Source organism: Salvelinus fontinalis, chromosome 36 (assembly GCF_029448725.1).
Source record: "Salvelinus fontinalis isolate EN_2023a chromosome 36, ASM2944872v1, whole genome shotgun sequence".
Classification (NCBI taxonomy): Eukaryota; Metazoa; Chordata; class Actinopteri; order Salmoniformes; family Salmonidae; genus Salvelinus; species Salvelinus fontinalis.
Window position 1 is genome coordinate 23,804,903 of NC_074700.1, and position 15,186 is coordinate 23,820,088.

At 41.8% G+C, this 15,186-nt stretch overlaps 2 protein-coding genes across 5 annotated transcripts; one reads left to right on the top strand and one right to left on the bottom strand.

Annotated features, from left to right (window-relative positions):
• Positions 1-1,712: 1,712 nt before the first annotated feature.
• LOC129835493 (chromatin complexes subunit BAP18-like) lies at positions 1,713-11,118 on the bottom strand. Of its 4 annotated transcripts, none has more exons than XM_055901142.1 (6): positions 10,757-11,113; positions 9,954-10,048; positions 8,878-8,979; positions 8,115-8,338; positions 7,252-7,347; positions 1,713-2,800 (listed from the first exon to the last, which is right to left on the bottom strand). In XM_055901142.1, exons 1-6 carry the CDS (start codon positions 10,775-10,777, stop codon positions 2,736-2,738), a joined length of 603 nt encoding a protein of 200 aa, XP_055757117.1. In that variant the 5' UTR covers positions 10,778-11,113; the 3' UTR covers positions 1,713-2,735. The 4 variants fall into 4 exon arrangements, with proteins under 4 accessions (XP_055757117.1, XP_055757116.1, XP_055757118.1 ...); XM_055901141.1 differs by having other exon boundaries at positions 7,252-7,350; XM_055901143.1 differs by lacking the exon at positions 8,878-8,979 and having other exon boundaries at positions 7,252-7,350; positions 10,757-11,118.
• A 681-nt stretch (positions 11,119-11,799) lies between these two features.
• LOC129835495 (ribonuclease kappa-A-like) lies at positions 11,800-14,467 on the top strand. Its single transcript, XM_055901146.1, has 3 exons — positions 11,800-12,091; positions 12,555-12,637; positions 13,349-14,467. The coding sequence occupies exons 1-3, from the start codon at positions 12,014-12,016 to the stop codon at positions 13,491-13,493; spliced, it is 306 nt and encodes a 101-aa protein (XP_055757121.1). The 5' UTR covers positions 11,800-12,013; the 3' UTR covers positions 13,494-14,467.
• The last annotated feature ends 719 nt before the right edge of the window (positions 14,468-15,186 follow it).

The window sequence follows — 15,186 nt, forward strand, 5'->3', positions numbered from 1 at the left end:
CTACTGGTCTCTCTCCTCAGTTAGTCTGGAGACTGAGGCCTGTCGACCTGCCTTGTGGCGTCTCGCTCCAAACTAAGGCCAGGTGGTCGGATGGTCTCTACTCTCTTCCTCCAGTCTGACAGTCGACTTGGCTGGTCTCTTCGGTTTTTAGTGTCTCTGGCTCCAAAGAGAGGTCTATCCGTCTCTGTCGGCCTGGCTCTTGGGCTCTCCCTTGGTCTGCCTGCTGGTCTCTCTTCCTCTCTCCAGTGTGTCTGGCGTTAGCAGCACATCATTACTGGTAGCTAGCTGCCCTGTCTCCAGTGTGTCTGGCGTTAGCAGCACATCATTACTGGTAGCTAGCCTGTCTCTGGGCTACCAGTATGGCTTGTGCTGCTAACGCCAGACACACACTTGTCTACAATACATCTTTATCCACCCATCAGCCTGGAATGGCATCAATTGCTGTGATCATATTCTTTACCACTATTCTTTTACTCAGTAGTGAGTTATCAGCAGAAACTGTGTTAGTGGTATCATGGTGTGAGTTATCAACAGAAGCTGTGTTAGTGGTATCATGGTGTGAGTTATCAACAGAAGCTCTGTTAGTGGTATCATGGTGTGAGTTATCAACAGAAGCTGTGTTAGTGGTATCATGGTGTGAGTTATCAGCAGAAGGTGTGTTAGTGGTATCATGGTGTGAGTTATCAACAGAAGCTGTGTTAGTGGTATCATGGTGTGAGTTATCAGCAGAAGCTGTGTTAGTGGTATCATGGTGTGAGTTATCAACAGACGCTGTGTTAGTGGTATCATGGTGTGAGTTATCAGCAGAAGCTGTGTTAGTGGTATCATGGTGTGAGTTATCAGCGGAAGCTGTGTTAGTGGTATCATGGTGTGAGTTATCAGCGGAAGCTGTGTTAGTGGTATCATGGTGTGAGTTATCAACAGAAGCTGTGTTAGTGGTATCATGGTGTGAGTTATCAGCAGAAGCTGTGTTAGTGGTATCATGGTGTGAGTTATCAGTAGAAGCTGTGTTAGTAGTATCATGGTGTGAGTTATCAACAGAAGCTGTGTTAGTGGTATCATGGTGTGAGTTATCAGCGGAAGCTGTGTTAGTGGTATCATGGTGTGAGTTATCAGCGGAAGCTGTGTTAGTGGTATCATGGTGTGAGTTATCAGCAGAAGCTGTGGTATCATGGTGTGAGTTATCAACAGAAGCTGTGTTAGTGGTATCATGGTGTGAGTTATCAACAGACGCTGTGTTAGTGGTATCATGGTGTGAGTTATCAACAGACACTGTGGTATCATGGTGTGAGTTATCAACAGAAGCTGTGTTAGTGGTATCATGGTGTGAGTTATCAACAGACGCTGTGTTAGTTGTATCATGGTGGACTATTTATGTTGTGGCTGTCCCTCATTTGAGGGTTGATATTTAATTTGATTCATAGCTTTTGAAAAAAAATGGGGGCTATTGTGTGGCAGTGTAAATGGACAAATAGTTTCACCTTTATCTTAAATAAATATTTAAATAGTCCACCAGTATCTTCAATTGTAAAGCATTTTATTTTAATAAAGACTACTGATAAATATTACTGCCAACTACATTAGTTGTATTAAATTCAACTTTATTCACCATAATTCAGCAAGACACACAAGTAATTTTATCATCACTGTCTTTAGAGAGGCCTCTATACAAAACTACAAAGGTTTGGCAGGGACAAAGGTTTTTTGGGGGGGGGGGGGGGGGGAAACTGAAGGATGAAGGTGGGTCATGTTTTGATCAATGTTATTTGCCACAGTGTTTCATAGAAAGGAAAATACTGTACACTAAACAATTCTGAGTTCATAGCGACATTATCCAGTAGAAATTTCAAACAGTTGTCTTTAGTGGTGGATTTCATGAATAACTCAATGATCCATTATAAACTGGTTTGAGCCCTGAATTCTGATTGGCTGAAAGCCATGGTATATCAGACCATATACCACAGGGGTGACTATGTATTTTTACTGCTCTAATTACATTGGTAACCAGTTTATAATAGCAGCAAGGCTCTTCTGGGGTTTGTGATATGGCCAATATACCACAGCTAAGGGCTGTAGCCAGGCACTCCGCATTGCATCATGCATAAGAACAACCCTTAGCCGTGGTATATTGGCCAAATACCAGGCCTTATTGCTTAAGTATACAACAGTTTACAATTGTGGCATTGTCAAAGGGACATTCGCAGGGCTGCCTAGATAAACGAATATTTTTGACGATGGGTATCAACATCATAATTCATGTATAGCCATAAACCAAGAGTGGCAATTGACACACTACAGGCCTTGGTCACTCGTATCGGCCTGGACCCTAGACTCACTGCACAGTGGCTTTTTGCATGGTACAAAAACACTAGGTATGCAAGAAAATAACACTATTTACATCCACCAACACATTCCTCATGCAAGAGAAATTTGTGTCTGAAATAATTATTTTGCCAGAGCAATAGCATCGTAGGTCCTGGCCAAAAGCGGTGCACTAAATAGGGAATAGGGTGCCTTTTTAGACACACCCATAGAGATCTGCCAAAGCAAATCTTCTGAAGGATCTCAGCTGTTGTTCGTAGAAGAGATGCCTGGGCTGCTCAAATTGCACCCTATTAAGTGCACTGCATTTGACCAGGGTACATGGGAATCTGGTCAAAAGTAGTACACTGTAGGAAATAGGGTGCCATTTGGGATGGAGCCAAGAGGTCTTCTGAAGGTCAAATGGTGAGAGGTCAACGAGAGAGGAGCGGCAGGTCACTTGAGTTCATGATGAGGCCGGAATCGAGGTTCAGGTTGTCTGGAGAGAAAAACGACAGGGGGGAACACTTTAGTTGAAAAATAGTGGAAGATCATAGAATTTACTTTTTCCCCAGAAACTCTTATACAGTATAGTTTCTGCAAGATGTAAAAAGTATAGTCTAGATAAAGAAAAGGAACATGTTAAATGAAAACTAAGGATCTCTATTTTGGGGGGAAATTACAGCATATATACATTCAACCATTTTCCATCCCCAACATTTGATTTAAGCCAAGGCTTTGTTTTATGGTCAAACAGATGGAAAAGGGGTCTTAAACATCTTCCAGAAAAATACATAAAAACAATGGTGAAGTACAGACCCCTGCCAACATATACCACTGTCATTTGAGAAAATGTTCTACCTTCTGTAAGTTAAGAAACATTGCCTTGTGCTTTAATTCCGTTACCAAAAACACTGAACAAAAATATATACGCAACATGTAAAGTGTTGGTCCCATGTTTCATGTGCTGCAATAAAAAATCCCAGAAATCTTCCATACACAAAAAGCTTCTCTAAAATGTTGTGCACAATTTTTCTTACATCCCTCTTAGTGAGCATTTCTCCTTTGCCAAGATAATCCATCCATCTGACAGGTGTGGCATATCAAGAAGCTGATTAAACAGCATGGTCATTGCACATGTGCACCTTGTGCTGGGGACAAAAGGCCACTAAAATGTGCAGTTTTGTTACACAACCCAATGCCACAGATGTCTCAAGTTTTAAGGGAGCCTGCAATTAGCATGTTGACTGCAGGAATGTCCACCAGAGCTATTGCCAGAGAATGTAATGTTCATTTCTCTACCAACACCGTTTTAGAGAATTTGGCAGTACGTCCAACCGGCCTCAACCACAGACCACGTGTAACCATGCCAGCCCAGGACCTCCACATCAGGCTTCTGAGACAAGCCACCCCGACAGCTGATGAAACCAAGGAAATAAAGCACTTTTTTGTGGGGAAAAACTCATTCTGATTGGCCTATGCCCTCCCAGGCCCACCTAAGGCTGCAGCCCAGTCATGTGAAATCCATAGATTAGGGCCTAATGAATTCATATCAATTGACTGATTTCCTTATGAACTGTAACTCGGTAAAATCGCTGATTGTTGCATGTTGCGTTTATATCTAAGCCCATATATTTTTTATGAAAGTTCACATAAGTAACAAGAATGGGTAGACCTATCAAAAAGTGTTTTTGATGATATTAAATGTTGTTTATGAATTAAGTGATTAAAACTTTATTCCATTACCAAATCAGTAATGGAATTTCTGCAATTGAATTAGCTACAATGGGGAAATCATAGTCACAAACTACAGTTGGGTTCACAAGTTTGGACAGTAAAGAAAAGTACAGTACAGTTGAGTACGCTACTGTGCTGAACTTTGATGTCCAAACTTGTGAAACATAGACGTCTATGATTGGTTCAGATTTGGTCCGGACCAACCAAATTTGGTCTTGTTTACTCATTAAAATAATAGCCAGTGTGTAGAATAATCCCCAGTTGTGCAAAGGAGGATATTGCATATTTATATACCTATTTAGGATACAACGCCATGAAAACAATGACATTCATATCTATAATTATGCATTTCTGTCTAGTACAGATCAGTGAACCATGATAATTCCGTAACTGGGTGAAACCCACTTCACTTACTGTAGTTCAATAACTAAAAAAAAACTTTTTCAAAGTCAATGTGTCATTATTTTGATGCCCCATTATTTTGTTGAATCTTAAATTCAGAGCGGTTATGTAACTGAGTTTTTGGAAAACGCTGGTCGCATAATGAGGGAGATTTTCTGTTACCAAACGCGGCACCTGCGCAGTTCTTTCAGTAAACGTGCGTTTGTAAAATGCTCAGTCGTTGCGCGTAGAGTTGTAATGGTTTGTTAAATTTCGAAAATCAATGTTTTTTTGTTTGGCATACATTTTAACTGAAAATTCAGGAGTCTCCGCACAATTCCTTTACCGTGGAATTGCCCTACAGTTCTCAGATACAGTATTTTTTAAACCTTTATTTAACTAGGCAAGTCAGTTAAGAACAAATTCTTATTTACAATGACGGCCTACCCCGGCCAAATAGATTGATCTTAATGAACAATAGCCTAATTCTTGGGTTCCCCTCAATCGGTCAATAGCAAAGGCTGTGTATTATCACGATCAGCAGTAGTGAATAGTAGTAACTAGGGATGCACGATATATTGGTGAGCATATCGGAATCGGACGATATTAGCTAAAAATGCCAACATCGGCCTGATGTCGGTCTAGTTTAACGCCGATGTGCAAAACCGATGTGGAAGCTGAAGTGCGTTCCTATGTAACATAAGTAGATGATGTAATGACGCCACGAAAACTACAGCTCTACACAGAACAGCAGAAATATACAGCTCTACACAGATCATAAGCAGAAAAATACAGCTCTACACAGATCATAAGCAGAAAAATACAGCTCTACACAGAACAAAAGCAGAAAAATACAGCTCTACACAGATCATAAGCAGAAAAATACAGCTCTACACAGATCATAAGCAGAAAAATACAGCTCTACACAGATCATAAGCAGAAAAATACAGCTCTACACAGATCATAAGCAGAAAAATACAGCTCTACACAGATCATAAGCAGAAAAATACAGCTCTACACAGAAAAGCAGAAAAATACAGCTCTACACAGATCATAAGCAGAAAAATACAGCTCTACACAGATCATAAGCAGAAAAATACAGCTCTACACAGATCATAAGCAGAAAAATACAGCTCTACACAGATCATAAGCAGAAAAATACAGCTCTACACAGATCATAAGCAGAAAAATACAGCTCTACACAGAACAAAAGCAGAAAAATACAGCTCTACACAGATCATAAGCAGAAAAATACAGCTCTACACAGATCATAAGCAGAAAAATACAGCTCTACACAGATCATAAGCAGAAAAATACAGCTCTACACAGAACAAAAGTAGAAAAATACAGCTCTACACAGAACAAAAGCAGAAAAATACAGCTCTACACAGAACAAAAGCAGAAAAATACAGCTCTACACAGAAAAGCAGAAAAATACTAGGTGTACACTTCCAACAACTAAACAAGTTGAAGTCCAGCAGTCATTTGAAAGAGTAAGAACATTTCAGTGAGACAACTCAAAGGTGAAATCCATTAAAGCCAAGATAATGGAATTCATTGCCCTTGACAATCCACTGTTCTCTGTCATGGATGTTGTTGGCTTTCGCCGACTGGTCGAGCACCGGTGCACACTACCAAATGCGCTATTTTCAGATGTTGCCCTACCGGAGTTACACAGTATTGTTGAAACACATCCATGAGCTACTTTCTATGGGCGTCACTGCTATTAGCTCCACGGCTGACATTTGGACCAGCGATGTCAGCCCCATGAGCATGCAGAGTCTGACAGCACAGTGTGTTGTCGAGGATTTGGTACTGAGGAAAGCCGTATTGCATGCTCAAGAATGTGCTGGTTCTCATACCGCTGCTGCCATTTCAATGGCATTTGACAACCTGTTTGAAACTTGGAAACACTCCTAGCTCCAGTCGAACAACTGACTGGAGAAATAAGCTCATCGACTGCAGCAGACGTGATACCCTCTGTCATTGCATTGAAACGCCTGCTCAACAAAACTGTCCACGCAGACCGTGGGGTTAAAACTTGCAAAAGTACTAGAGGCTGTGAACATGCGATTCAGTGGCATTCTCTCTGAGCCTCTTTACCGTGTCGCCACCATGCCGGATGCTATGTACAAGGACCGCTACTTCGATGCAGACAAGAAACTGGTTTTACATGAAATGTTACAGACACAGCTGGACAAGATGGAAACGGACACAGTGACAGTGGGCACCGAGGAAGAGGACCCACAACAGAAGAGGCCACGGACAGACAGAGCTGAAACTTCACTGCTTGAATGATGAAATCCTGGATGAGAATGAAACGACTGAACAAATGAACAATGTAACAGCACAACAAGTAAGTGAAAGAAATAGGTTTTGATTATGTTTTACTGGTAATGCGGACATACATAAATGCCAACAAAATAACTTTTTGGTCAGTGTAGTGTGTAACCTTTATTTAAACTAGGCAAGTCAGTTAAGAACAAATTCCTATTTACAATGACGGCCTACCCAGGCCAAACCCGGATGACGCTGGGCCAATTGTGCGCAGCCCTATGGGACTCCCAATCACGGCCGGATGTGATACAGCCTGGATTCGAACCAGGGACTGTAGTGACACCTCTTGCACTGAGATGCAGTGCCTTAGACCTCTGCGTCCGTGTGTGTGTTAAATATTTAACTGTACTAGAATGCTTAAAATGTTGCTAACAGTTTTAATATTGGTTATCGCTATCAGGGGTTTTTGGCAAGGAAATTATCGGATATCGGTATCGGCCAAAAATAACATATAGGTGCATCCCTAGTAGTAAAGAAGGCCGTTGTGTCTCTCACCCTGATCGAAGTTGAGTTTCTTGGAGTTGGATCCCTCTCCCAGTCCCTCTAGGTCAGAGTTCACATCAGAGTCATTCAGAGCGCTCAGGGTCACGTCTGCTGGAACACGTTATAACACCCAGGCAGGAAGAGAGGACGGGATGGTTAGCTACATGTAAAAACCTCTGAAATATGATATGGATATTTTTTTTTATATATACATTTTATCCCCTTTTCTCCCCAATTTTCGTGGTATCCAATCGCTAGTAATTACTATCTTGTCTCATCGCTACAACTCCCGTACGGGCTCGGGAGAGACGAAGGTCGAAAGCCATGCGTCCTCCGAAGCACAACCCAACCAAGCCGCACTGCTTCTTTAACACAGCGCGCCTCCAACCCGGAAGCCAGCCGCACCAATGTGTCGGAGGAAACACCGTGCACCTGGCCCCCTTGGTTAGCGCGCACTGCGCCCGGCCCGCCACAGGAGTCGCTGGAGCGCGATGAGACAAGGATATCCCTACCGGCCAAACCCTCGCTAACCCGGACGACGCTAGCCCAATTGTGCATTGCCCCACGGACCTCCCGGGCGCGGCCGGCTGCGACAGAGCCTGGGCGCGAACCCAGAGACTCTGGTGGCGCAGTTAGCACTGCGATGCAGTGCCCTAGACCACTGCGCCACCCGGGAGGCCGATGGACATTTTGTTGAAAAACAATACATCAGTTATCACACTTTGATAAAATGCCAATAAATGGATGTTCCCACACTTCATGTCTTCATTAAGTGCCCTAAGTAGATTTCAGTGTGTGGAGTGAATAAAAAACATTGCCAAGATGATTATAACTACAAAGCTGAATGATTCCTTCATCCATCCATCTCCACTCACCTGAGGTCTTCTGTTTCTTCATAGCGGGAGGAGCCACGGTCACGTTGCCCTGGAGACCTGCCGGCAAGACGACCTGAGCAGTTGGCACAGCGATGACAGTTGGAGTAGCCGTGGTGGCCATGGTGACAGCGGTCTTCTTCACGGTCTTCTTTGGGGAGTCGGTGGAGATGGGCATCCCACTCTCGTCATAGAGCTTCCTCTTGACTGTGGTTTTAATCTGAGCCCTGATGAGAAGAGACAAGGTGGGAGGTTAGCGTGGTGGTGGGGATTCAACCAGTAATCTGTCATCAAACACTTTTTAAAAAAAGGAAACCATCATAATTTGATACAGATCTTTAGCACTAGTAGACAGACAGTACAACAGATTATCTTCTAGTGATGGTTTATCTCATCAGGGCCTGTGTCACTGATAGTCTATCTATCTTCTTAGCTTTGGAGCTAGCTACCTCTTAAAAGATACGACTGGACACCACTTGGACGTGAAGTGTTCAATGAGAGAAAGAGATACAAGGGGTAAGTCAGTGAGACCGGGTGAAGGAGAAAGAGAATAAATGACACGTAGAGAGACATTATTAGATCTATTTTGTTGTATTATTATTTGTTATACTACTTTGATATTACTGCACTGTTGGCTAGAGCTTGCAAGTTAAGCACTTCACTATACTTGTGAATGGGACAAATATAACTGGATAAGAGGCCATTAGGAATGAGAAGGCAGGGAGAGAAAGGGGAAAGACGAAGAAGAGGGAGAGTGTGTCCTTACACGGTACGCTCCTTGATGACAGAGCTGAGTGAGTTCAGGTCATCACCAAATCTCACCACGGTCGATCTCAGCTGCTCAATCTCAGTGTCCGTCCACTTAGCTCTGCAACGACACACAGGGCGTGTTTCAGATCCACTAAGCTACATTGCAGTTGGATTGCACAGATTGCAGAATCCCTGATCTACAAATCACCTTGCATCCTAAATAACTACCCATTATGATTATAGATCAGTCATTCTGCTCACCACTGTTGCTTCCATTCCTCTCTTTGCCCCAACGTCTGAACACATCGACAACAGTCACCTACGAAGCATTGTTACCTAAGGGAAACAACTACTTCAAGGTCTCAGAGCGAGTGACATCACCACCGCTAACTAGCTAGCCATTTCACACCAGTAACACTCAGTAGGTGATCAGCAATTAATGCTCTATTTCCTCATGGGCATTCATAACCTCTCAGACTGAGAGGATCACCTCCACCGCCCAGTGACTAAGAGAGGGTGTCATGTGCTTCGTGGTAATGACGCAGCAATGTTTCCTCTGTGTTTTTCTTGGCAGGAATATTCCACAGAGCACAGCAAATGAATCAGAGAGTCTACTACCAGTGACACAAGCCCAGAAATAACCAAGTCGTGGTCAGTAGACAGACTTATAATGTAGACTAGAGACATGGAACGCCACATAGGCCAATCGATACAGTTCTTTATCTACATGCAACTTGGTGTGTGTGTGTGTGTATATGTGTGTGTGTTAGGTATTATTTGGGGAGACCTCTTCTACGACATGCTATTCCAAATATCGCGATAGCCGATATAATAATTCTGCGCCGCTAATGACTAAATGATACCGACTACAGTTATGATATTATAGTTGCATTCTCAATATATGATCTTCATATAGCGAACAAATATGACTTAATTAACTTTCAACATACTAACTGATAAAACTACAGTTTTGATTTGTAAAGTTCAAATAGAGTATAGTCTTGCACTTCACAATATATTGTCAATGTCAAATATCACAATATTCGGTTTAATCCTATATCGGCCCAACCCTACTGTGTGTGTTCCCCTCACCCTGCAGGGCTGGAGTCAGCCACGGGATGCAGCTGCATGGTCAGCTCACCCAGCTTAGTGAAAGCTGCTCCTGCTGCTGAGAAGATCTCCCCAACCTGAGACATGAACCCAGAAAACAACTCAAAAACACAAATACCTTTCAATTATCCTCTCCTATGTTATTTTTGATGCAGTAGCTAAGGTTGTTTGGTGTACAGTATGTATCAGGGTTGGCGTCAATTCCATTAAAATTCCAATTCTCTTCAATGATTTTGGATGAGGAACATTTTGAATTGGAATTTGGTTTACTATCTGATTTGACTAGCATCGAACCCAACCCTGGTATGTATGACCAACTGTATAACAACTCCAAGGCAATGCCTGGTGGCATATTATAGCAATACAGGACTTGTCCATCTTTTACAGATTTGGTATTTTGTACTGTTCTAATGCAGAATTAAATGTTTATTCTAAGAGCAGATAATTGAGGGGTTTTTGCACCATGTAGACAGCGCCACCATGTGGTGGCTTATATACACGCATAAAGGACAACTTTGCCAAAACTTTCATTCAGCCACGTCCTTGGTGCTTGACTTATCATAAAACGAATTATGCATTTTCAAAAGAGTTTCCTTAGTATAGCAAAGACAGTAAAATACATTACGTTTCTCTTTGGAATAAATCTAGCTATTCTACACAGGTAACGTTACACATTGAAATTAACGACGTTAGCTTGCTATTTTGAACGTTAGCTAGATTTGTTTTTCAGCATCTTGCTAAATAACAAATATAACGTTAGATAACTAGGGCTAAAACCAACCTACCTTCGTTGAGGCTGAAGTCATTTTGCTTTTTGTAGTTGCTGAACTGACTCAGATTTTCCAAGAAAGAACACTATTTAGAGATGCTAGTTTAGTTTCAGGTTTAGCTAGCTTGCTTGCACTGCAGGCTGGCAAAACAAAGGACTACTTCGTCCGCGACGCGTCCTACAATATTGATATTCGTGTTGGCAATGTGTTAATGGTTTCAATGACCCGTTACATTTTAGTAACACAGTCCATGTGTTTTGTGTGCAATAATCAGCTATTTTTACGTACAATTAAATAAATAACACACACAAACGACATCAATAGACAAACGGAAGTCCTAACGTGCGCTGGTAAATTCCAAGCGACGATTGGTCCAAAATCCACGCGATGTGTTCACGATTGGTCCAAATTCATAACTATGTTTCAATTTTCTTTATCCCCTTTTAAACATTGTAGCGAATAAAGGAAAATAAATATTGTAATGTCATGTTATCTTATAGCAGTGGCAACATAATAACATTACGTGTGGTTTCAAAAACGTTATTTCTACATTTCGACACAGTTAATAAGGGTGCGTTCGTAAATGCACTCTGGCAATCTACTCTGATTTCAGAGCACTCTCGTCCGAGTGCGCCAGAGGGAAGAATAATTGAGGAATTTATGAACACGCAACACCTGTTGTATATGCAATGTCGGCAACAAAAAAAAACGTTATTAAATTGTTGCCAGCAACACAGTTACAGTCACCGACACTCTAGATTTTCCACTGTTTAGAGATGCTAACTGTGTGCGCTCTGAACACTCAGAGAGCGAAACGCTCCGTATTTAAGAACGGACAATCTGACAACGTTCTGAATTTACGAACGCCAGAGTGCACTCAGGGACTCCAGAAGGAATTTACGAACACACCATAAGCATTTGGCCATATCGCTGGAACTGTTTTGTGTGGTTATCTCATCGGAAAAATAATAAGTGGAATTTAAAATATTTAAAAAATATTCTTAGTTAAATACACATATTTCCATAAACATCATCGCTGTCAATTTTAGCAACGTTTTTTATTCTTGAACATATCCATAGAAAAACGTTTGTTCCGGTTTCCACAAGTCACCTGACACACTTGTGACTGAGCTCGAGCTTCTCGGAACAACTGGTTAGACGACAAACAGCTGCCCAAGTGCCTTTTTTCGACTATTTAACTTGGGAATTACGACAGTTCCCGTAGTGATAAGTCTATTTTTGAGTTTACGTCGTTGTTTGAGTCGTTAAACGATGGTTTCGTGTTTATTTTGCGGTCCCAAGTTGGCCGCCTGCGGTATTGTCATCAGCATCTGGGGAGTCATAATGCTGGTAATATAACTTGTAACTTAAAGTACAGTGGTTTTAGTTGCTTATTATCAGAATGTGTACAGTGATTGTTAAATGACTAGGTTATTGATAGACAACCGAGATAGTATGGTAATGTTTTTTTGCATTGCATATGACAATGTGTGAGCCCCAGCCCAGTATACATAACGTTAACTAGCTAATTTATTATTGCTGAATTGTATAGCCATCTATCGCTTGGTTTGCCTCATTACGACCTAGACAGACAGGTACTGATGGTGTTGGTTGTAGTGTTATCCTACAGCCACCGACTATATATGTTTCTTGTAGTCAAAGAAACTGTCTAGATTTGAGAAGTTCAGTTTCACTTCGGGGTGTTTGTTCTAGTATTATGCACTCTGCACTGCTGATACAAGCAACATAAGACATACATACTACTACTGTCATGTGCTCCCTACAAATAATTGCTCTGTCTGTCTGTCTCTAGGCAATGTTGGGTATTTTCTTCACCACCCACTCTGCAGTGCTGATAGACGATGTCCCTTTCAAAGAGGAAGACATGCACAATGAGTGAGTCGACACACACACATGCAGTCACACAGTCAGTCTCTGGACACATGACTCACAGTGGAAGAATAGCATCAGAAATGTTACACACTCAGGAGACACACAAATGTGGCTCTAATGTAACATAGGGGAGGATACACAGTAGAGTAGTGTGTATATATGTTCAGGATGGTTTTGGGTCAGCTTTCTCTCCCTCAATCCTATCCTTATTAATTAGGGGAGGAAACTCAAAACTGACCATAGGAGGCTGGATGCTGTTGCTTCTTTTTAAAGGAATAGTCTACGGTTGATACAGTGCCAAAATGTTTTGCATGTCAAGTTTTCAAGATGTACGATTTTCAAGAAGTGTCACTTGCCACATCGATACATATTGCATCATCATCATCATCATCATCATCATGATGATGGGGCAAGAGACACTTTGCTTCTTGAAAGTCCAAAACTTGACTGACATGCAAAACATGTTGTGACTGTGTCAACAGTGGACTAATGAAACGGATACTAAAATATAGTTTGAGTAGAATTTTCCTCTGTGTTTTGATTTACTTGATTTATTACTTTCAGCTCCTTGTCGAGTAGAGGGCTTCAAAAGTGCATCTCCGGTGTTTTTAGTGTCTCGGTTTTTCCAATTTGTCACCTGTGTCCCTTTCCCACTCTTTCTTTTCTCACACCTTGACCGCTGTCCCCCTCTCTCTCTCTCCCTCTCTCTCTCAGTCAAGAGCCTCCCCACGCCATCTACCGCGTCTATAACCAGATTGGATACAACTGTTTCATCGCAGCGGGTATCTATGTGCTGGTTGCCGCTCTCTCCTTTTGCCAGATTAAACTCAACCATCGCAAGGAGTACATGGTGCGCTAGCACCACCTACTGGACTAGATATGGTACTGCAGGACTGATACCACCTGCTGGACTTGCCATGGTACTGCAGGCTGCAGCACCACCGCCTTACACTGTCTGGAGAAGTGTCTTTTTCCATACATGTTCTGTTTTAAATATGAATGAATGGTAGCCAGGGTTGGGGCTGATTCCAGACAATTCAGGAAGTACCCTGAAATTGCAATGAGGAACATTTTTAATTGGAATTTGGTTGACCTTTTTAATTGAAATGGAATTGACCCAAGCCCTGATGGTAGCATTGTTATTGTCTGGCTTGTGTCCTGATTCTCCACACTTCTCCCAAGTGTGCACTTGTACAGTCGCCATCATGGACTTAAAGCATGGGATTGATGTAAGCATTGGCTGGAGGGAGTTTCCAGCACTCTTAAATCCATGGGCGGGATTGTGCAAGTGCACACTTTGGAAGAAGGGTGGAGAATTGGGAGTTAACAAATATATTGATCATTCACATACATAGGTTAATCACTAACGCCGTGCTATTATTTATCTACTGAAATCAAATCACCAGAGTTGTATTATTTCCTTGCTAGTGTCTACAGAATTAGGAATAATAACTGCTTTCTGTTAATTCACTGTGCCTGTCTTCCCCTCAGGTAAAAATTATCTTGCAATTTCTCAAATTATAGTTGTATTTGTTTGAAGCCTTAACTTGTTTTAGAAGCTGCACAGAAGTTTGAACTTCTAGTGTTTTTTAGAACTTCTAGAATGTTGTGCCTTGTTATGTGACAGAAGCTGTTCTTTGTGTGTTCTAGTGCTTCTCAGAATGTTCTATTCTAATCTAGTGACTTATTGGACAGAATATGTTCATTTCTCTGCTTTCTCATGGACTGTTCAGTCAGATCTCTTGGCTTTGTAGTTTTGGAAATCTAATCAAAAGTTTTGAATTTTGTCCAGCCTTGATACAGTTTGATGTAATAAATCCTGATTGTTGAGTAGTTTTAAAAAATAATGTTTTATTTGCGTAGGGTCAAATGCAATAACATTGACACGTAGAAATTTACAACAGTAAGATGCATTGCACCATAACACATTAGCTTGCGCTAATTTACAGTGCCGTCCCTGGATAGACAGCAACATGGCAAGAAAATCCCCAAGTGTAATAGCATAGTTACAGAACATTACCTTATTACGTTATTCTAAATGTTACAGGTAATAATCACAGTGTATCTCCTATCGACCAGTGTAGTTTGAGCCCCATACATTAAAGAGAGGATAAGACTACACAGAGGTCTACATGCTTTTCTCTATACGGCTGGGCAGTAGGAAGAGGTAAGGCACTTTAGACTGTTGGGAATGAGATGTCACCCATTGTCCATTTTTGTGGTCATGGTGATAAGACCCAATAGGTCAAGTGATTCTGTTCTCAACGGTTTCCTGAACTCTGTCCTGCCCCCCCCCCCCCCCCCCCCCCCCAAACCCGGGTGCACTTTTTGGGGTTTGCCCTAGCGCTACACAGCTGGTTCAAATAACCAACTCATCAAGCTTTGATTATTTTAATCAGCCGTGTAGTCCTATGGCAAAAAAACTAAACGTGCAGCTGGGGGGTGAGAGGGGGCAGGACCGAGTTTGTGAATCCCTGCTCTATAGTGATGCTGTTCTCTATAGTGATGCTGTTCTTCTATAGTGATGCTGTTCTCTATAGTGATGCTGTTCT

Bases quoted from the DNA above. Each gene is read 5' to 3' on its own strand.
- LOC129835493 (XM_055901141.1), bottom strand. From the start codon at position 10,777: ATGACTTCAGCCTCAACGAAG. The intron at 8,339-8,877 runs GTAAGGACACAC...TCTTCTCATCAG, and splicing joins GTCATCAAGGAGCGTACCGT to GGCTCAGATTAAAACCACAG. The intron at 2,801-7,251 runs GTGAGAGACACA...TTTTCTCTCCAG, and splicing joins GAAACTCAACTTCGATCAGG to ACAACCTGAACCTCGATTCC.
- LOC129835495 (XM_055901146.1), top strand. From the start codon at position 12,014: ATGGTTTCGTGTTTATTTTGCGGTCCCAAGTTGGCCGCCTGCGGTATT. The intron at 12,092-12,554 runs GTAATATAACTT...GTCTGTCTCTAG, and splicing joins TCTGGGGAGTCATAATGCTG to GCAATGTTGGGTATTTTCTT. The intron at 12,638-13,348 runs GTGAGTCGACAC...TCTCTCTCTCAG, and splicing joins GAGGAAGACATGCACAATGA to TCAAGAGCCTCCCCACGCCA.